The sequence below is a fragment of the Trachypithecus francoisi genome, unplaced genomic scaffold (assembly GCF_009764315.1).
Source record: "Trachypithecus francoisi isolate TF-2019V2 unplaced genomic scaffold, Tfra_2.0 Lachesis_group9, whole genome shotgun sequence".
In the NCBI taxonomy this organism is placed as follows: domain Eukaryota; kingdom Metazoa; phylum Chordata; class Mammalia; order Primates; family Cercopithecidae; genus Trachypithecus; species Trachypithecus francoisi.
In genome coordinates, this window is record NW_022681474.1 from 37,601,366 (window position 1) to 37,623,719 (window position 22,354).

The 22,354-nt window shown below is 38.2% G+C and overlaps 1 protein-coding gene and 1 non-coding gene across 4 annotated transcripts in view; both read right to left on the reverse strand.

Annotated features, from left to right (window-relative positions):
- CFAP70 (cilia and flagella associated protein 70) overlaps positions 1–22,354 on the reverse strand; it is a 109,258-nt gene that overhangs the window by 40,013 nt on the left and 46,891 nt on the right. For all 3 annotated transcript variants that reach the window (XM_033209598.1, XM_033209597.1, XM_033209599.1), the window contains 7 exons: positions 12,714–12,774; positions 12,026–12,220; positions 9,876–10,007; positions 6,116–6,241; positions 4,741–4,874; positions 4,500–4,615; positions 4,083–4,304 (listed from right to left, as the gene is read on the reverse strand). In XM_033209598.1, coding sequence (XP_033065489.1) covers positions 4,083–4,304; positions 4,500–4,615; positions 4,741–4,874; positions 6,116–6,241; positions 9,876–10,007; positions 12,026–12,220; positions 12,714–12,774 — 986 coding nt within the window. The remainder of the gene's footprint in view (positions 1–4,082; positions 4,305–4,499; positions 4,616–4,740; positions 4,875–6,115; positions 6,242–9,875; positions 10,008–12,025; positions 12,221–12,713; positions 12,775–22,354) is intronic.
- On the reverse strand, positions 15,011–15,114 carry LOC117082923. The gene has a single exon (XR_004436845.1). It is a non-coding gene; the product is annotated as a small nucleolar RNA U13 (small nucleolar RNA).

A 22,354-nucleotide genomic window follows, 5' to 3' on the forward strand; every position in this document is an offset into this window, starting at 1 on the left:
AAAAAAAAAAAAGAGTTTAATCAGAGAACAGTAAACTATAATAAAAGTGATGAAATGGGAATTTCAGAGCCTATTGCTCCTACACTACAAACCTGTACAGGCTGTTACTGTACTGAATACTGGAGGCAACTATAATACAATGGTAAGTATTTGTGTATCTAAACATAGAAAAGTACAGTAAAAATACAGTATTATAATATCACGGGACCACTGTCACACACATGATTCATCATTGACTGAAACGTTATGTGGCACATGACTACATTTTTATGTGTATGAATAAAAGATCCTTTGATTATGTAGGAAAATATTGTTAATCCTAGGTGATAGAGGCAAATATATTTTTTCTATTTTACTATTTATTAATGTGTATTGTAGAATAAACTTATTTTATACATGCATGGCCTCAATATGTTTATTACTCAAGTACTTTTCTTAGGAAGCTACTGGAGGATGTGCTCCACCAAAATGAGGAAGCAAGTATGAAAGAGCAAGGCACAGAATCCAAGAAACAATGCATCTTGAAGTTAAAGGAGATTTTCAGAATCACAGCAAAGGAACGTCCCAGGACAAGAGTTACCCATCAGGCCTAGAGGGTAAGCACTGAGAACTGAAGAAGGAAGACAGAAGGCTTTGGAGGAAGAAGTATCTCTAGGGGGGAGAAATGGACTGATGCATTTTAACATATCTCTATCTATCTATCTATCTATCTATCTATCTATCTATCTATCTATCTATTTTTTTGAGATAGAGTCTTGCTCTGTTACCCAGGCTGGAGTGTAGTGGTGCAATCTCAGCTCACTGTAACCTCCACCTCCCGGGTTCAAGCGATTCTCCTGCCTCAGCCTCCTGAGTTGCTGGGACTACAGGTGCCCGCCGCTACACCCAGCTAATTTTTGTTTTTTTAGTAGAGATGGGTTTCACCATATCGGCCAAGCTGGTCTTAAACCCCTAACCTCAGGTGACCCACCCGCCTCGGCCTCCCAAAGTGCTGGGATTATAGGTGTGAGCCACCGTGCCTGGCCAAACATATCAAAAATAATGATGGGCACTTGACAATACTTTTGAAGCATGTGGGGAAAAAGGCAAAAGGAACACAAAACACTAAGTTTTCTGAATAAATTAGGCAATTATTAGTTCTTGGAAAAATAAAGCTATAAAAGAACAAAAAAAAACAGAAAGTGGCTCAGCAGAGAATAGTATGTTTATAGAAATAATAATATAAACATTGATACTGATGTGTCTTACCTGTCTAATATATCTCAGGTTCTGTCAATGCCATAGTCTTCTGGACCCTCAGGTACATGCTCTGTATCAGGCACTTTGGCAACTGCTTCTCTATGAGAGGCCCAGTCACAGTCCTGCTGATAAGGCTGACTGCCAGCACTTGGGTTCATGGAGGCCTACTACCTAGGAGCTACTTATTTCCTCACCAAAGAGAGCCAGGCCCTCCCTGACCCCTTGGTTGGACAGTTAGTTCAACCGGTCACATAATCTGAGTTCCTGGCTCTTCCCACCACTTCTGGATGGGACAAAATTCTACACTTCAGGGTATGGCATATGACTTCCCAAGCAGGTACCAAAAGGACTAGACTATAAAACTTGGAAGTACGGGTGCAATTAACTCCACAGTTGATTAATTTTGACCAACGGAAGAGAAGAGACAAAAGAACAGATTCTCCTTCCTTCTTCCTTCCCATATTATTCAGAGTCATGGTTTCCCTGTATAGCCTGAATGCTTGGAGATGTCCCACAAGACTAAGCAAGTTTACCTGCAAAGCAACCAGCTGCATTCTTTGCAGTTTATCATAATGAAATGGCTAATGTAGACATAAGATGTCACCTTATATTGGTTCATAGCCTTTGTTGCCTCTCATACCATTTTTTCTTCACTCTGCCTGTACTGAAATGAAATCTTCTAATTAAAGTATTAGCATTAAATTCTTGACTCGGGCTTTATTTTACATGAAATCCAGGCTAATAGAATTGATTTTACAACAAAAAATTGATATGATTACATAAAGATGATGAACATAAACTGAAAAAGTGCAACATTTCAAACTCAAAAAAATAAAGGAAACATTTAAACTTTAGAAGCATAAATCAATGATTTAAAGAACATATATAGAGAAGAGTAACAAAACCAAAAGCTGGTTCTTTGAAAAGATTATGTTGGGCCGGGCGCGGTGGCTCAAGCCTGTAATCCCAGCACTTTGGGAGGCCGAGACGGGCGGATCACGAGGTCAGGAGATCGAGACCATCCTGGCTAACACAGTGAAACCCCGTCTCTACTAAAAAATACAAAAAAAACTAGCCGGGCGAGGTGGCGGGCGCCTGTAGTCCCAGCTACTCGGGAGGCTGAGGCAGGAGAATGGCGTAAACCCGGGAGGCGGAGCTTGCAGTGAGCTGAGATCCAGCCACTGCACTCCAGCCTGGGCGACAGAGCTAGACTCTGTCTCAAAAAAAAAAAAAAAAAAAAAAAAAAAAAGATTATGTTAGGACTTTGTCAAGACTTATCAAGAGAAAAAGGCAGAGGATGCAAACAAACAAAATGCAAGTTGAATGGGGTAAATAATTACTAACAAAATCCATATTAAAAATAACAAGAGACTGGGCGTGGTGGCTCGTGCCTATAATCCCAGCACTTAGGGAGGCCAAGGCAGGCAGATCGCCTGAGGTTAGGCGTTTGAGGCCAGCCTGGGCAACATGGTGAAACTCTGTCTCTACTAAAAACACAAAATGAGCCAGGTGTGGTGGCACATATCTGTAGTTCCAGCTACTTGGGAGGCTGAGGCAGGAGGATTGGTTGAACCTGGGAGGCAGAGGTTGCAGTGAGCCAAGATTACACCACAGCACTCCAGCCTGGGTGACAGAGCAAGACTCCATCTCAAAAAAAAAAAAAAAGACTTGTAGATGAATGTCCATAGTACTTTTATTTTAATAGTTCCCAACTAAAAACAACACAGATATCTATCAACAGGTGAATGGATGAACTAATTGTGGTATATCCATACAATGGAATACTACTTAGCAATAAAAAGGTATGAAATATTGATATAAGCAACAACATGTTTAAATCTCAAAGTAATTATGCTTAGATAAAAAAGAGTACATACTGTGTGATTCTATTTAATTCTGGAAATTCTAGAAAATTCCAGGTGTTTTCTAGAATTCAAAAATTCTAGAAAATGCAAACTTATCTATGATAATAGAAAGCAGATCAGTAGTTGTCTGGAAATGGGAGCAGGAGAAAGAGACGCCCACAACTGGGCATGAGGAAAGTTTCAGGGACAATGAATATGTTCACTATGTTGATTGTGGTGATATTTTCTTGACTGTGCCCATATGTCAAAATTTATCAAATTGTACATATTAAATATGTGCAGTTTTTGAAATGTCAATTACACCTCAAACTGTTAAAAAATGTAGGCACACAAAATAATAATGCACTCATGCAAGGAACACACAAACAAAAACACACATACCACACATTAGAATGACTGATATCCTAAAGTGGAGGAAAAGAGAATCACAGAACAGTGGGGGAAAGGGAGTACATAAATAAATGCATTTGAGAATCATAAGAGGGACTTCATGAGGTAGAGAGAAAAGTGAGGGGGGGAAAATTAAATTTACTCTGTTAGAATGGTACTCCTTTTAAAGACAGTAAATTCTCTAAGATTAAAACAATTGAATCTCAACAGTAGAAGCTTCAGACCACTAATCATATGAATGAGGAAATATTTAGAAGTTAAGAGTTTTTCCTGGTATCCCTGAAATAACTCAAACTCCATGTATCATTCATTTAACAAATATTTACGGAGTGCCTACCACGTGCCAGCTTCTGTTCTTAAGGCCAGTACTTTTCTTTTTATTTTTTACATTTTGTTTTAGAGATGGGATCTTGGTCACTCAAGTTAGAGTGCAGTGGCATGATCACAGCTCACTGCAACCTTGAACTCCTGGGTTCAAGTGATCCTCCCATCTTAGCCTCCCAGGTTGCTAGGACTACAGGTGTGAGCCACCACACCTGGCAGTAATTTTTCTGACAGCCACTCATCACCTCTATTCCCTGGCCCTACCTGCTGGGGCTTCCACCTTGATTGCTGTTGCAGAACCATTTGTGATTCCCCAAGGGCCTAAACTAGATTCTTTCTTCCCTCTTTCCTCAATGTCTTCTACAACACCAGTGCTCTTTTGCTTTGTTACTTGTGCCTGAAGCATCTGTGCCTGAAGCTGTTTGGAGGCCTCATGAAATGCCATTTCCATTCGAATATCATTGTTTTGAATTTCATAGTACAAACCTGGGGAAAGAAAAATGTTTAAATAAATATGACTATTTCCCCACTATCATATACTAAAGAATTGTATTTCACTTATTTTTCCCATATTTTACCAAAGTTTAAGAACTACATGATGAGCCATTGAAGAAGAGAAAGGAAAAAGGGAGAATCTTATAATGGGGAGAAAACACATTCAGATTACAGGAAAATATCTACCAAGTAAAGTCCAGGCTACAACATTAGTTGGTTCCAAGCAAGTAGCATCCTCAAAGAAAATTTCTGCTTGCTCATAGTTCTCCAACAGGACAGCCAGGACACCACACAGCAACAAGCTGAGAAAAGATTACCAACATGATTAACAACATGGTCCCATGTCACATTTATGGAACCAAGACAATTTCATGTAGAAACTTATCTGTTCCTTCCCACTGATTCCTCATCTCCTTTCCACCTATACCTGTGGATATGACTCTGGTTGAGGGAAAGGGCTTTCCGAAAACACTCTTGTGCTTTGATGTTGTCTTCAGTTAGGAGGCAGAAGGCACCATAGTCCAACCAGTGATCCAGATTCTGGGGCTCACGGACCAATCTCTAAGCATCAGGAGAGCCAAGATTATTTGTGATACTATGTCCTATTTTTATGCATACACCATCACATGGTAAACACGATAAACACTGTAAGTTCTATGAAAGCAGAGATTGTGACTTCTTCTTTGCTTATCACTGAATCTCAAATGCCTAGCGCAATCACTGTTCTGGCCTTTAGTAGGTGGTTGAAAAAAGTATTAATATAATTAAAAATTTGAATCATCAAGCTATTTATTCCTAGTGTCAGTATTCTGGTCACTTTAAACTCACCTTGGGAGCCTAAAGATTCATTGTATTGTATATCAACCATATATAATAATTTCTGCAGTAATCTTCAGATGGCAAATATAAGTTTATCTACAAATCTGAAAAATGCACTTCACGATGAGTGAAAACTATAAAAATTGCTTAAAGAAATTTAAAAAGACATAAATAAATGTAAAGACATTCCATGTTCATGGATTGGATGACTTAATATTGTTAAGATGCCAATCCTATCCAAAGCAAGCTGCAGATACAAGGCAATCCCTATAAAAATCCCAGTGAAATGCCTCAAAATTCTCAAAAAGTTAAACACAGAATTACTGTATGTCCCAGCAATTTCATTCATAAGTATATAGCCAAAATAACTAAAAATAGGTACTCATATGAACGCTTATGTACAAATATTTTTGAGTTTTGAGAGTGCTTTATATTCTGGATACAAATCCTTTGTGATACATATGTTTTATAAATATTTTCTCCTAATCTGTACTTCTTCTTTTCTTTCTCTTATGACCTCCATAGAGCAAATGTTTTCAACTTTGATGAAATTCCATTTTATCACATTTTTCTTTGATCGATCATGTTTCGGTGTCATGTCTAAGAACTCTTCCTGATTCCAGGTCAAGATTCTGTCCTATGTTTCTTCTAAAAGTATTATAGTTTTACGTTTTACATTTAGATATATGTTCCATTTGGAGTTGATTTTTGTAAAATGTTTAAGGTTGAAGTTTATTTTATTTTTTGCAATTGTTCTAACACTATTTACTGAAAAGACTATCCTTTCTCCACTGAATTTCTTTTACGTTTGTCAAAAGTTGAATGACCTTATTTGTGGGAGCCTATTTTTGGACTCTATGTTATTGTTCTATGTGTCTACACTTTCACCCATCAAGTTGGATTTTAAACCATCAAAAATGACTATTTATTATGCCCATATTTCACAAATAATAGTAGCAATCACTGGGAAGATGTTTAATTACCTCTTTATAATATGCTGCTGCCATCTCAAAGTTCTCATTGACTTCTGCTTCAAATGCAAAGAGTCGAAGCTGTTCACTGCTTGTAAAAATGGTTGCAATAGTGCCTTGGACATCATCTGGCACGGTCTTGTCAACGTCAAGATGTTAGGTAGACAAAAATGAAACAATTACAAGTAGAGAGATTTCATAAGCATAAATCCAATATGAGATCCAGTCATGACATCTAAAATGATACTGATTGACGTCTATAATGACAGTCTTGCCAAAAAAGTAAAAGAATAAGAGTGAACCAGGAGAGAAATGTCAAGGGTGAAAGAGAAGCTCAGCTATCCAAATACCAACAGTCTGAACTCATGGAAGTAAGTAAAAATTGCTTAGGGCAGAAATAACTACCTCAACCCTCAGGGCATTCATAGTCCCTATGCAGTTCACCTCTGACCTCAAACAGCTTCCTTCATTTTCTCTAGTGTATATGACAAATATTATCATTTTTTTGCATCATGACATGAAAAAGGTTGGCAAGCCCTGGCTAGGGTCTTTAAATGTGAAGAAAACAAGAGATTAAGGGTAAAGCTTTAGAAGACAAATCTATAGTTTTAGTAAGAAACATAGACTGATAGATCCTTCAAAGGAAACAAAAAGGTAGGAGGAAAACCAGAAAAAGAATATATCCTACACACACAGATTGGGAGAGCAGGTCTGGTGTAATTAGGAATCTCCTGAGTCAGAAGCTATGGTCAAGAAAGAGTCCACAAAATTATTTAATTAGAAGTCAAAATGACATCAGTGACTTTAATAAGGACAATTGCTAAGAAATGTGGACAGTAAAGCCAAATTTGAGATTGGCCAAAGAGAGTTTCTGACCACTGATTAATGCTTTTGTCCTGTTCCTTTTAGTTTTGATTATCTTGAGCCCCAAATCCCTGCAGCAATGCACTTCTGCACCCAAAACAGAATACTCTAATATCCCACTCCCAGATCCAACATTCCATGTCTTGTCTTCCACCTTTTTGTTACTTAGTGCACTGAAAATTGCCGACTTTATTTCCTTCAGTTCCAATAAGCTCATCACTTCCCAAATGGATCAGTCTGAACCTCATGATTACCCACTCAGGCTACTCTCTCACCAGCATACTTTCATCTCAGGCATCCTTGTCCCTCTCCTGCATTTGTTCTGAAATTAAATTAAATTAAAACAATCATACAAATTAAAACAATCATACAATCTGACTTCTTCATTCTAAGACAAGAGCAGCTAACTGGTCCTAAGGAAAACTGCATAGACACAGAGACTGATATCTAAGCTGCCACAAACTCTTGTGGCATTCAGTCTTAGCTGGTGACCTTTAACACCCTTAGTAATCTATGTATTTCTCTTTGCTTAGCAGCTTATTCCATAATGCTATGCAGTATCTAAGTTTTCTTCTTTCTTCAAGTTTTTCATTCAATCCTCATCCCCTTCACTTTCAGTAAAGACCTTACTTCACAGAGATAATAGAAATCATTAAGTAAGAAATCCCTCAACTATTACACTCCCTAGCTAAATTATTTATTTCTGGATCTATTGTATCACTTTCTTTTCAGTCTCAGAGAAAGAGGTATTGCAGTCTTCTCTGTTTCAAAGTTAATCCTTCCATTTAAAGTCTTGGTCCTTTCCCAGGTGTATACCCTGAGCCTGCCATCAATATTCTCCTCTCTTTCCTCAATTTTCAGCTTCTCCCACTCTGCTGACTTTTCCCCAAACCTGTGCATGTGCTCAAGTCTTTTTCATCTTAAAAAGAAAATCCCAGGCCAGGAGCGGGTGGCTCATGCCTATAATCCCAGCACTTTGGAAGGCCATGGCTGCTGGATCGCTTGAGTCCAAGAGTTCAAGACCAGCCTGGGCAACATGGTGAAACCCCATCTCTACAAAAAAATAGAAAAATTAGCTAGGCGTGGTGTGCACCTATAGTCCCAGCTACTTGAAGGGCTGAGGTGGCAGGATTGCTTGAGCTTGGAAAGTTGAGGCTATAGTGAGCCACAATTGCACTGCTGCACTCTAGCCTGGGCGAGAAAGGGAGAAAGGGAGAAAGGGAGAGAGAGGGAGGGAGGGAGGGAGGGAGGAAGGAAGGGAGGGAGGGAGGGAGGGAAGAAAATCCCTATAACTTCTAGCTACTACTTTTCCACTTTTTTCCTTCATCATCCAACTTGAATTTATATTCATCTGTTTCTTGATTGCTCATTTACTCCTCAATTCATCATAATTTGAATCCCCCCATTAGCCCAATAATACTGCTATGTAAAGGTTAACAATAACTTCCTTATTGTCAAATCCAGTGAAGACTTCAGATTTGTTTTTCTTGAATTCCTAGGAGTATTTGACAATGTTGACCACTTTTCTTTAAAATTATTTTCCTTTGGCTTCTGTGACACCATTGTCTCTGGCTCTTTGCCTCTTTAACAATCCCACTTGTCTCCTTCAATTTTTCATTCATTCCTTAAATGTTATTTCCTAGGGTTCTACTGCCAGCTGTCTTCTCTCTTATGTTTTTCTCAGGCAGCTCATCTATGACCATAGCATCTATATATCATGGCTCCCCAAATCTCACCTCTAGCTCAGATCTCTATCTTGGGCAAAACCCCACTAGAGCCTATGTTCAAAAGTGAATTCAGTACCATCTGCCTCTGACCAAATTTACTCATAATTGCTTTCCATGTCCTGGTTAATGTTTTTCTTTTCTTTTTAGTATCAACCAAGAAGTACTGAATGGCATCAATTACCCATTGAAACTTAACTTAAACTTTTTCCTCCTTATTATGCAATAATCAACTAATCTCACAGTTTTGTCACCTCTAACTCATCCCCCATAGTGCTATCAGAGTGTTTTAGCAAATGTAAACCCGATCATATTATACCTCAGTGTAAAATAATTCAATGTATTGCTCCCAACGACTAGTGAGGAAAAAGTCAAAAAAAAGAGCTTCTTTTTCTCAAGCTCTACTCTCAATTGCTTTTCAAATCAAATCATCCATGCCCAAGGCAGGACTGTTCTCTTAATCCTTTGATGCTGGACACTCCTGTCCTACCTCCTCGAGGAAGACAGAACAAAGTGAAATAAGAGGTGATGGTGGTAGAGAAGAAAAACAAGGAAGGAAAAAGCAAATAGAATAAAGAATTTGAGGAGGCACAGATGGTTAGACACTACCAGGGGACAAAAAGACTCCAACTTTGTCACTGGTTTCAAATAAACTACCCCTGAATACATACAAAAATAAGCAAATTAAGGCAAGATGCAAGACTTACAAATATAAACAGAAAAGTGAGTGGGACAGCAGACCACCAGTCAAACAGAAAAGCCATGTTTGAAGTGTCACTGTCATTTGGGTATAATATCTGAAAACTCATAATTTTTCTTGTTTTTATGATCTTCAATAAAAAATTAAGAATTGTACCTGTTCACAGAATAAAAAGAATGGTAATTTTCATTTCACAATTTATGCAACCTATTTTATCTGTTTTTGATAGTTCCATCACATTTTTTAAAGTTGTGAAATTTATTTTTCTAGGAAATTGAAAGAGCATATCTCCTTGTTTTTTTCCCAAATTAGTCTTAAACGAATTAGGCTTAGGCAGTTTCTTACTCATCCTTGTGTTTTCAGTGCCTAGCACAGAGTAGACACTTCAATAAATATTTGTTGAATAAACAAAGGAAGGAATCATTCATAGAAGACTCTGATGCTCTACAGAGAAAAGAAAGTGCTCTCAGTTCTTGACACTTACCTGGTTTAGGGCTACATGCATCTGATCTACTAAGAACACATAGAGCTCACTGATAAATGTCTGCAATTCCTCCTGACTTTCAAATGATGTTGTCTTCAAGTACTTCTCTCTCACAATCTTTACCACAGCATGCTGCAAGACATATAGATCACCCATCTGATAATACAGTCCAGCACTATGCTGATATCATGGGTCTCTGTAGGGCTTTCTGGTCTAAAGCTGATCAAAATTTCAGAAGGCGATTGATTTCTCCCTTGGTGGGTGGTATTGGCTCTCCAAATTTCCTCCAATCAACATACTCTGTATGATTTCTTCTTTCCTTAACGTCACCATCATCACTAATTGAAGCAACGCAAAGCTCATACTATATGAAGAGAATCATAAAGCTGAAGAAAATCTGAGCATTAGGTTTAGGCATTATGTCTCTCATGGTGACTATATGGTTCAAAGGGGAAAGGGAGAAAGGGCTGGGCTGAGAATCCAGAGAATGGAATTCTGGTTCTAATGCTGCCACTGTACAATTTCATAAATTATTTTATACTTTGGTACCTCAGCTTTCTATTTGTTAAGAGGATATGTAGTTCCGGTATTATTATTTTACTTTAGAAGATGATTGAGAAGCCAAAGAAAGATAACAAGTATAGAAGCTCAAAATGCTGTACAAATATAAACACAGCATGTTGCTATAGCCAGGACAGCTTCTTCTTTTTTCCCCACTAAGGTAACATTATTGCCAGGTTTTATTATCCATGCATTATATTATTTAATTCTCATAATGACCCTATGTGATAATATTAACCTCATCCTCGTTGCTAGGTAAAGAAACTGAGGCACAGAGAGATAAAGTCACATTTCAAGGTCACAAGAGTCAAACTGAGACATGAGTACACCACCTGCTGAGAATACCCTCTTGCTTCCATGAACATTTGTTGTTTTTCGCTCTATGACTTCCGTGTTCTTTCTTTATATCTGTTTAGTACAGTGCAGGACACATAGTAAATGTGTGGTAGTGTAGCAGTTAAGAATATGAGTTCTGGAGCCAGACTGCCTAAATTTAAATCCCAACATTGATCTTTACTGTCTCTGTGACTTTGGACAAATTCCTTAGCCAACTAATGTTGCATTTTCCCATCTATAAAATGAGCAACACCTACTTTATAGGATTGTTATAAGGATTAAATTAGTAAAATATGAAGCATTGATAAATATGCCTGGAAAACAGCAAACATGTAATAAATGTTAGCCATTATTATTCAATAAATGATTATTAAGTTAACTATTTCTCAAATCTTAGTGATTTTATAAATTAGGGAGAGATTTGGAGTTTTTTGTTTTTGTTTATACATTCTGAATTTTAAAAAGTAAAATGTAATGCCAGTAATTAAATGTATCCTAACTCAAGACATGCTACTGTAGTCCTAATGATTAAGGCCTCCTTTCTGGCCGGGCGCGGTGGCTCAAGCCTGTAATCCCAGCACTTTGGGAGGCCGAGACGGGCGGATCACGAGGTCAGGAGATCGAGACCATCCTGGCTAACACGGTGAAACCCCGTCTCTACTAAAAAAAATACAAAAAACTAGCTGGGCGAGGTGGCGGGCGCCTGTAGTCCCAGCTACTCGGGAGGCTGAGGCAGGAGAATGGCATGAACCTGGGAGGCAGAGCTTGCAGTGAGCTGAGATCCGGCCACTGCACTCCAGTCCGGGCGACAGAGCAAGACTCCGTCTCAAAAAAAAAAAAAAAAAAAAAAAGGCCTCCTTTCTGTTAACTGTCTCGTCTTCAATTTTAAAACTAAAATTAATTTTTTTAGAGAGATTTGAACGGGAAGCAACAAAAATTAATTATGGAGTCAGTACCAGACAGAGTTTCTGCCTCCCATAGTGACAATGAAATCTGGTCCAAAATCTGGCCTAGCCTCAAGAGAATAATTAGTTTCTTAAAAGCTCTCATTCAGGATATATGTAATAATTTATTCCAAGACTGCAGGAATGGAGCTTCTCCTGACACTCTATCATAGAGAACTTAGCTCTTTGCCCCAACCAAGAAAGGTAAGAATATAGCTGAACATAATCAGAGGAGAAAATGTGAACTGAGTATGTGGAGAAGTTGCTCCATAAAAACCCATGGAGTAATTAAACAAGTGAATGTTTTACCTTGAGTTGTTCTTTGAAAGCAAAGTATTTTCCAGAGCAATTAAGTTCATAGCTGAGCTGGCACTTCTGCTCCTCCAAGGTTTCACTATCCATATCACTCTCCAGTTTGGCCACCTGTTTTCCAAACATTCTGTAGTACTCATCTAGAATGGCTCTAGAAATATTCTTGATCTGTATGTGGTAGTCACTCACTGCCTAAGAAAACACAAAACATCTGGTAGACACCTCAGAGAGGTCAAGAGCATGGATTGGAAGTCTAAAACTGAATTTGGTTTTATGTCCCATGATACTTTGTTTGTTTGTTTCTTTTAGAGACAAAGTCTCGCTGTGTCATCCAGGCTGGAGTGCAGTGGTATGATCAAGGGACTTCCCCCTTGAACTCCTGGCCTCAAGCGACCCTCCTGCCTCAGCCTCCCTAGTAGCTGAGACTACAGGTGCGTGCCACCACACCCAGTAATACTTTAAATGTAAAATGCCCTTTTCTTCCCAGCTTAGAGACTACCAGCCAAAGATTAAACACTGTATGCTATATGCCATTGATCACAAATGGAACCAGCAATGAAAATACGTAAGGCTTCAAACAAGTTTTCACCCCTTCTGGAAGACATATGAAAGAGTCCATGCAATTATCAAGTGCATGCACTCAATATCTTATTACTTATCGTTTCATCTTGGCGTTGGCACTTGCCTTCTGAGCTCCTCCTGTCCGACGGGTAAGAGGCGGCCTTGGAGGAATCATTTCCTTGACCCTGTTATCAGGAAAGAATAAAAATAAAAAACAAAAAACATTTTATTATCTACAGATGTATATTTTCTTATATCTTACCCTCAAAGTGTCTGGGTTGGGGAGATCTGAGGTCTCTTCCCCCACTGCACTTGAGCACTGTGCTATTTTATAATGTAAAACCCTAGATGTGAACCACAGCAAAGTATATGGCTATGTACTTTAAAAAGTAAAATGTAATGCCAGTAATTAAATGTATCCTAACTCAAGACATGCTACTGTAGTCCTAATGATTAAGGCCTCCTTTCTGATAACTGTCTCGTCTTCAATTTTAAAACTAAAATTAATTTAATTTTAAATTCAATTTTAAAACTAAAATAATTTCATACAGGAGGGAGGTCAGGAAGCAGCTACTCAGGGAGTATCTAAGTTGTATTTTTGGTTAATTTGGGCTCTGGCTTTACCCTTACATATTTAAAAACTTGTGGTATACAAGGGCTGTTTGGGGTTTTGGAAAGAAATGGGTATCAACATTTTAGAGGCATTCAGTAGCATCTCTGAAAACAGAACGATTTGGAAACCCGAGTGGAACAGGCAAACAAAACCTCTTCTTTCCTCCCCGTCTACAATAAAAGTGTACTCTTGGCATAATTTATAGGACTGCATTAAATTACAATAATGCTATCAAACCTTAAGATGAGTAAAAAACCACATTTTGTCAATGTCAATCTACTTATGCCAAAACCTCTCCCTTCTATTTTCAGAAGCCCTTACAAGAACCTAGAAGGAATTAAGTTATAGCTCTTCTCCCTTTTAGTTTCAGGTTCTTGCTAAATATATTACACTACCTTGAAGTCCACAATTAAACTCACAAAATCTATTTTTCTTACTAGGTCCTATGTAATGATATACCTCTGTTCATAATTACTAATATTAATTCTATTTATTTAAATAGGTACTCTATTTATATTATTCAAAATTTAGAAGGTATGAAACTGTATAGCAAAATATCTCCTTCCAACCTTATTGCCCAGCCTCCTAGTTTCCTCTCCAGAGACAATGTTATTCATTCATTCAAAATAGATACTGACAGGCCAGGCGTGGTGGCTCATGCCTGTAATCCTAGCCCTTTGAGAGGCTGATGCGGGTGGACTGCCTGAGCTTAGGAGTTTGAGACCAGCCTGAAATCTTGTCTATACTAAAATACAAAAAATTAGCTGGGTGTAGTGGTGTACTCGGGAGGCTGAGACTTGAGAATTTCTTGAACCTGGGAGGCAGAAGTTGCAGTGAGCTGAGATTGCACCAGTGCATTCCAGCCTGGACTACAGGGCAAGACTCTGTCTCCCAAAAAAGAAAAAAAGAAAAATAGATACTGAGTGCTTACTGTCCATCAGGTAGTTTTCTAGGTTTGGGAATAGAGCATTAAACAAAATAGACAAAAACTCTTAACTCTCATGGAGCTTACACTCTAGTAGGGAAAGAAAGACAATAAATAAGATAAACAAACAAGATAAATACGCTAGTAATATGTCCCATAGAGAAAAATAATGCAGGAAGGCAGACAGACTCTATTGGGGGTTGAGAGTGGTGGAATGCAGGAGCATATTTCACCAGGAAGGCCTCGCTGAGATGATAACATCTGAGTAAAGACCTGAGGGAAATGAGGAAGCAACTGATGTAGTTTGGGTATTTGTCCCCATCCAAATCCCATGTTGAATTATAATCCCCAATGTTGGAGATGGGGCCTGGTGGGAGATGTCTGGGCCATGAAGGTGGATGCCTCATGGCTTGGTGCTGTCTTCATGATAGTAAGTGCTTACAAGATCTGGTCATTTAAAAACGTGTGGCACCCCCCCAACTCCCTCCCTGCTCTCTCTCTCTTTTGCTCCTGTTTTGACAATGAAATATTATTTGGTAATAAAGAAATTAAGTATCAATATATGCCACAATATGAATAAACCTTAACCACATTAGATTAAATGAAAGAAGCCAATCACCACATATTGTATGACTCCAGAGTTGGCAAATCGATAGAGAAAAAAAGCAGATAAACGGCTGCTTAGGCTTGGGGGTTCAGGGTGGAGGAGTTGGCACAATGGTTGAGAGGAAAAGGAGAATGACTGCTAAGGTACATGGAATTTCAATTTTTGGGGTAATGATAGTATTTATAAAGCTGATTATGGAATGGCTACACAATTCTGTGAGTATACTAAAAGCCACTGAATTGTACACTTTATTTTATTTTTATTTTTCTAAGTTCACATCAGACAGCTAATATGATGATGTCACAACAAGGCTTGAGGGAGGCACAGCTCATACATGAGCATAAACACCCAATCATCACGCTTATGAACTACAAAGGGATCAGAATTGGATACTTTAAATGGGTGAACAAAATGAAAGAAAAGGTGATGGTGGTAGAGAAGTATATGGTATGTGAATAATATCTCGATAAAGCTATCATTAGAAAATAAAAAAGAAGAAATTGAAGGGTAGAATGGTAGATGTAAGGAAACTTACATCTAAGTACATCTTACATCTTACATGTAAGTCCCAGATGAGGGACTACTATGGCTTGGACCAGAGAGTATGTGAGAATTAGGAGAGGTTCAGCTTGAAATATAAATGTGGGAGCCATCAGTGTATTGACGGCATTTAGAGCCGTGAGACTAGATAGAAACTAAGGAAGTAAGTATAGATAGAAAAGGTGCTCAAGCACTGAGCTCTGGGGGACTCCAACATTTAGATGCTAGAGAGATAAAGATTCCTCCCAGGGAGGGAGGAATAAAGCCAGGAGAGTATAGTGTCCTCACAACCAAGTGAAGAAAGTTCCTCAAGGAGGGTTGGGTAGTTAAATGCTGATGACAGATCAAAATGACCCCAAAAACAGACTGCTGGATTTAACAATGTGGTGATCATTGATGACCTTGATAACAACATTTATCTGAAGACAAATTATTAGAAGTGAGTTACCTGATCAAAGAGTTAAAAGATCCATGAATTTGTATTTAGATAGCATTACCAAATTGCCCTCCACTGGAATTTTACCAGTTTATACTCACACCAGCTTATATGAGAGGACCTGTTTCCAAATATCCTCAACAACAACACAATAAATTATCAAGCTTTTTTTATTTTCAGCAATTAAAAAAAAGGTACTTCAGCATAGTTTTAATTTGAGTTTATTTTATTATGGAAATAGTTGAGCTTCTTTTCATATGTTGAAGACTGCTTTAAATTTAGGCATATTCTTTTTTTTTTTCTTTTTTTTTAGATGAGTCTTGCTCTGTCGCCCAGATTGGAGTGCAGTGGCGTGATCCTGGCTCACTGCAAGCTCCGCCTCCCAGGTTCATGCCATTCTCCTGCCTCAGCCTCCCGAGTAGCTGGGACTACAGGCACCCGCCACTGCGCCCAGCTAATTTTTTGTATTTTTAGTAGAGACGGGGTTTCACCGTGGTCTCAATCTCCTGAACTCATAATCCACCTGCCTTGGCCTCCCAAAGTGCTGGGATTACAGGCGTGAGCCACCGCATCCAGCAATTTAGGTATATTCATATACAGTGACATAGATTTAGCAGTTTGGTATAACATGCCTCAGGCTCAGCCTACAACCAAAGGCAAATAATCTTTCATAAGTATTGAGTATAATTTTCTTTTTTCTTTTCTTTTTTTTTCTTTTTGAGACAGGGTCTCGCTCTGTTGCTCAGGCTGGAGTACAGTGACATGATCATAGCTCACTGCAGCCTGGGTCTCTAGGCTCAAGCAATCCTCCTGCCTTAGCACCCCCACTGCCCCCCACCACTGGGTAGCTCAGACTATAGGTGTGCACTACCACACCCAACTAATTCTTTTATTTTTAATAGAGATGAGGTCTTGCTATGTTCCCCAGGCTGGTCTCAAACTTCTGAGGTCAAGCAATCTTCCTGCCTCAGCCTCCCAAAGTGCTGGGATTACAGGTGTAAGCCACTGTAGCCAGCCTAAGTACAATTTTCTATTGTTGCCATTCTTTTTTTTTTTTATTTTTTTTTGAGATGGAGTCTCGCTCTGTCATCCAGGCTGGAGTGCAGTGGTGCAACCTTGGCTCACTGCAAGCTTTGCCTCCTGGGTTCATGCCATTCTCCTGCCTCAGCCTCCTGAGTAGCTGGGACTACACGCACCCGCCACCAGGCCTGGCTAATGTTTTTGTATTTTTAGTAGAGACGGTGTTTCACTGTGTTAGCCAGGATGGTCTCGATCTTTTGACCTCATGATCCACCTGCCTTGGCTTCCCAAAGTGCTGGCATTACAGGCGTGAGCCACCACACCTGACCTATTGCTGCCATTCTAATTAGCTCTTGCTCTATAATTTTATCACTTGACCTAGCTTGGAGAAGAAATGCCTTCCAATTCCCTACAGACAAAAAAAACCTTATTGCTAATAACTGTTTCTCACAAAAAAGTCCAAGAACATTTAAACATTGATAAACCACAGTTGTTAAAGTACTATATAGAGTACTTTATATACTATAAATGGATAAAAAGTTTCAGAATATAAAAGTCATAAAAATTGCTTCTGCATTTGTTGTAAAACTGTCATTAAGGATACTGTTATACTGTCACTCTGTACTCCCCTATGTAAGAGCCCAAATTAGAAACCTGTTTTAGAATTTAATGCCAGGAATAAATGTGGTCTCTTTTGTGACTAATGTGCTTCTCCCTTTATGATTAGAATTATATAACTTACAGGGCTTCCCTTTTTGTTGGACAGCTCAAATTTGATGCTTATTTATGAGAGCTGTATTTAATGCAGCCTTCCTTTTCCATCATTTTGAGTTTTTGACTATTTCTAGATTATCAGTTTTATTTTGTATGTCATTTATGGTAAATATTATCAGATTATTTTTGGAAGGGGACTAAATGCAAAGTTTTTAAAAACTCAAGAACTCTAAGGTATAAAAGATGAATGTTCCATTATAAGCAGGTAATTCTCAAAACAAACTTCCAAATTATTAATAATTATGTGTAACAATGTTTCACTACACAATTACAATGTGGATTAAAATTAAAATGAGAAACTTTTCTCCCCATCAAAATAGCAAAAATAAAAAAGTATTGTGAATATGTGAAGAAACAGTAGTCTCATATATCACTTATAGAACTGTAAATTTTTTGGAAGGCAATTTGAGGATATTTATCTAAAGTCTTAAAAATACATGTAATAAATAGTCTCCAAGGTAGAAGCCGCTATTTCCTTGCATCTTTCTCTGAGTATAATGCTCCTCACATCAAGAGGTAAAGTCTAGATGTCAGCAAAATGACAGGGCAGGTAACTCTAAACTCCCACCCCTCCAGATAAACTTAATAAAAAAAAAAAACACGAGAAACTGAAACTGTCAGAACCAACTTGTTAGAATGTTGGAAAAAAAAGGTTTACAGTAACGAAGAGAATGCTGAATCCAGAAAAAGGCAATTCTAAATCAGCAGGAAAGCTTTGTGACATTTTTACTTGTTCTCACCCCACTGCACACTGCATCCCCAGCTCAGCAGCACTCTCAAAGGTGGCAGCCTGGATTTCTAGTGTGGCACACTGGTCCCTGATTCTGGAGGGAGCAGAGCAGACCTTATTCTCAAATTACTATGTTTGTTCTAACTTTTCTGGGACTGCCTGAGAGACTGGTGCAAGGCACTCATCTCTGTTTCTCCTAACTCAGTGTGGAAAAGTACTGAAACCTATACAGGGTAGAAAAGTATTGTTCAAAAACATTGTAAGGTTATCAAATCCCCACAGCTGTTTGGGGCAAAGCATTATGGTTGAGACATACAATAGACCACCTAAAGCCTGAGAAGAAAAGCTGGAGAGTTTCTTTGGAAATTAGAACATTCAAAAGTACTTGTGTGTACTGGGAAATTCAGAAAGCCACATGTATGCCCAGGATAGGATGCATGCTTAAAGCTGACCAGAGAAGACCCTATGCTTTCACCACTGATTGATCTACAGGTTCAGTATAAGCAGGAAGTAGAGGCTGAGGCAGAAATATTTTTTTCTTCTTTTTTTAGTTTTTTTTTTGAGGCAGAAATATAAATGGCCTGGTTAAGTGTTAAAAGAATGCCTCAGCACAGAGCCATCTGTAAAGATTGGCAGAAAACATTTTTTGTTTTGTTTTTGTTCATATTTAGATCCTGGCATTCAAGGAAATCTGTCAAAACACTGGCTGAACACAAGTTATACCTTAAACAGTAAAAAGCAGCCAAACCTAATGAAGGGAAAAGTTTGATTTCCAAAACTCCCATATGATAGTATCCACATGTCCAGTCTTCAACAATGATAAAATACAAATAGTACAAATAAATAAAAGTATGACTCTTTCAAAGAAAAAACTATAGTAATTCTCCCTAAAGAAGCCCAGCCATCAAACTTACTACACAAATACATTAAATCGACTTTCCTATACACACTCAAAAAGCTCAAGGAAGCCATGGAGAAAACAAAGAGAAAAAAGGAAAGCAATGTATGAACAAAATTAGAGTATCAGTAGAAATAGAAATTATTTTTTTAAAAAACAAGAAGTCTAGAGCTGAAGAGTACAATATCTAGAATAAAAAATTCACTAAAGGGTTCAACAGCAGATTTGATCAGGCAGAAGAAAGAATCAGTAAACCTGAAGACAAAACAATTGAAATAATTCAGTCTGAGGAACAGAAAGAAAAAGAATGAAGAAAAGTGAACAAAATTTAAGACCTATAGGATGCCATCAAGCTGACCAGCATACACATTATGGAAGTTCTGAAAGAAACTTCCCCCTTTCTAGAGAAGAAAGGGGGAAGAAATAATTTTGAAGAAATAATGGCCCAAAACTTCCCAAATGTGGTGAAAGACATGAATCAACACATCCAAGAAACTTAATAACTCCAAGCATGAAAAATTCATATATCCACACTAAAACACACCATAGTCAAATTGTTGAAACACAAAGACAAAGAAAAAATATCAAAAACAGCAAGAGAAGTGTGACTTGTCACATACAAGTGATCCTCAATAAGATTAACAGCTGATTTCTTATCAAAATCATGGAGGCGAGAAGTCACTGAGATGACATATTTAAAGTCTGAAAGAAAAAAAGAAACTAATAACTAAGAATTCTTTTTTTTTTTGAGACGGAGTCTCGCTCTGTCGCCCAGGCTGGAGTGCAGTGGCCGGATCTCAGCTCACTGCAAGCTCCGCCTCCTGGATTCATGCCATTCTCCTGCCTCAGCCTCCCGAGTAGCTGGGTCTACAGGCGCCCGCCACCTCGCCCGGCTAGGTTTTGTATTTTTTTAGTAGAGACGGGGTTTCACCATTTTGGCCAGGATGGTCTCGATCTCCTGACCTCGTGATCCGCCCGTCTCAGCCTCCCAAAGTGCTGGGATTACAGGCTTGAGCCACCACACCCAGCCTGATAACTAAGAATTCTAAATCCAAGTGTCTCATGCCTATAATCCCAGCACTTTGGGAGACTGAGAAGGAATGACCACTCGAGGCCAGGAGATTGAGACCAGCCTGGGAAACATAGTGAGACTATGTCTCTACAAAAATTACAGAAAAAAAGGTAAAAGAATTCTATATCCAGTAAATTATCCTTCAAAAGTGAAGAAGACATTAAGACAATCCCAGGTTAACAAAATTAAGACAATTGATAACAGGACCTTCCTCACAGGGAATGCTAAAGGGAATCCTTCAGGCTGAAATGACAAGACACTAGTCACTAACCTGAAGCCAGAAGAAGAAATAAAGAACACTAGTAAATGTAAATATGAAAGCCAGTATTAACGTACTTTCAACTTGTAACTCCTCTTTCTCTTCTTTTTTGATGACAAATGCATAAAATAATAATGGTAAGTCTATATTAAGAGGCACACAATAGATAAATATGTAATCTGTGACAGTAACAATGTAACAGGGGAGGGATAGGAGATGTATAGGAGCAGAGTGTACAGTACTGAAATTAAGTTTGTATTCAAACTAAGCTGTTACAGGTTTAAGATGCTAATTGTTGTCTCCAAGTTAACCACTAAGACAACAACTAAAAAATATATACAGAAAAGGAAAGAAGAGGGAAATCCAAATGGTATACTGCAAAAAATCAGCTAAATATAAAAAGGCAGCAATAAAGGCACTAAAGAACAACAACAACAAAAAAGACATGCAGACAACAAACAGATAAATGGCAAAAGTAAATCCTTCTTTATCAGTAATCACATTAAATGTAAATGGATTAAACTTTCCTATTAAAAAGCAGACACTGGCAGATTAGATTAGAAAAACTCACACAGAATCCATCTATCTGCTGTCTACAAGATACTCCCTTTAGATATAAGGACAGAAGGAAGTCAAAGGCAGGATAAAATCAGATATTCCATACAAGTAGTAATAAAGAGCTGAGATAGCTATATTATTGTCAGACAAAATAAACCACAAATAAAAAGAAGGTACAAGAGACAAATAAGGACATTAAATATTGACAAAAGGTTCAATATAACAATAAAATACAACATTTATAAATATATACAACAGAACCCCAAAATTTATAAAGCAAAAACTGACAGAATTGAAGGGAGAAACTGATAGTCCTACAATAATAGAGACTTCAACACTCTACTTTCAATAATGGATAAAACAACCAGACAGGAGATTAATAAAAAAATAAATGGTTTAAGCCAGGCATGGTGATTCATGCTTGTAATCTTAGCACTTTGGGAGGCTGAGGCAGGCAGATTGCCTGAGCTAAGGGGTTCGAGACCAGCCTGGGCAACATAGTGAAACTCCATCTCTACTAAAATACAAAAAAAAAAAAAAAAAAGCTGGGTACAGCAGTGTGCTCCTATAGTCCCAGCTGCTTGGGAGGCTGAGGCAGGAGAATTGCTTGAACCTGGGAGGCAGAGGTTGCAGTGAGCTGAGATCATGCCACTGCACTCCAGCCTGGGTAACAGAGTAAGACAAAAGAGAAGAGAAGAGAAAAGACAGGAAGACAAAAAGACAGAAGGGATTTGAACAACCCTATAAACCAATTAGATCTAACAGACATATAGAGAACATTCCACTCAATAACAACAGATTACACATTCTTCTCAAGTGCACATAGAACATTCTGCAGGGTATAACATATGTCAGGCCACAAAACAAGTATCAATAAATTTTAAAAGATTGAAATCATGGCTGAGCATGATGGTTCATGCTTGTAATTCCAGCAATTTGGGAGGCTGAAGCAGGCAGATCACCTGAGGTCGGGAGTTTGAGACCAGCCTGACCAATATGGAGAAACCCCATCTCTATTAAAAATACAAAATCAGCCAGGTGTGATGGCACATGCCTGTAATCCTAGTTACTCAGGAGACTGAGGCAGGAGAATCACTTGAACCCAGGAAGCAGAGGTTGCCATGAGCTGAGATCACACTATTGCACTCCAGCCTGGGCAACAAGAGTGAAACTCTGTCTCAAAAAAAAAAAAAAAGATTGAAATCATATGAAGCATATTTTCTGATCACAATGAAATAAAACTAAATTGAGTAACAGAAGACTTAAAATTAAGAAAATAAGAATATTTAATAACTGAAATAAGAAAATTTAAGCAACACACTCAACCAATGGT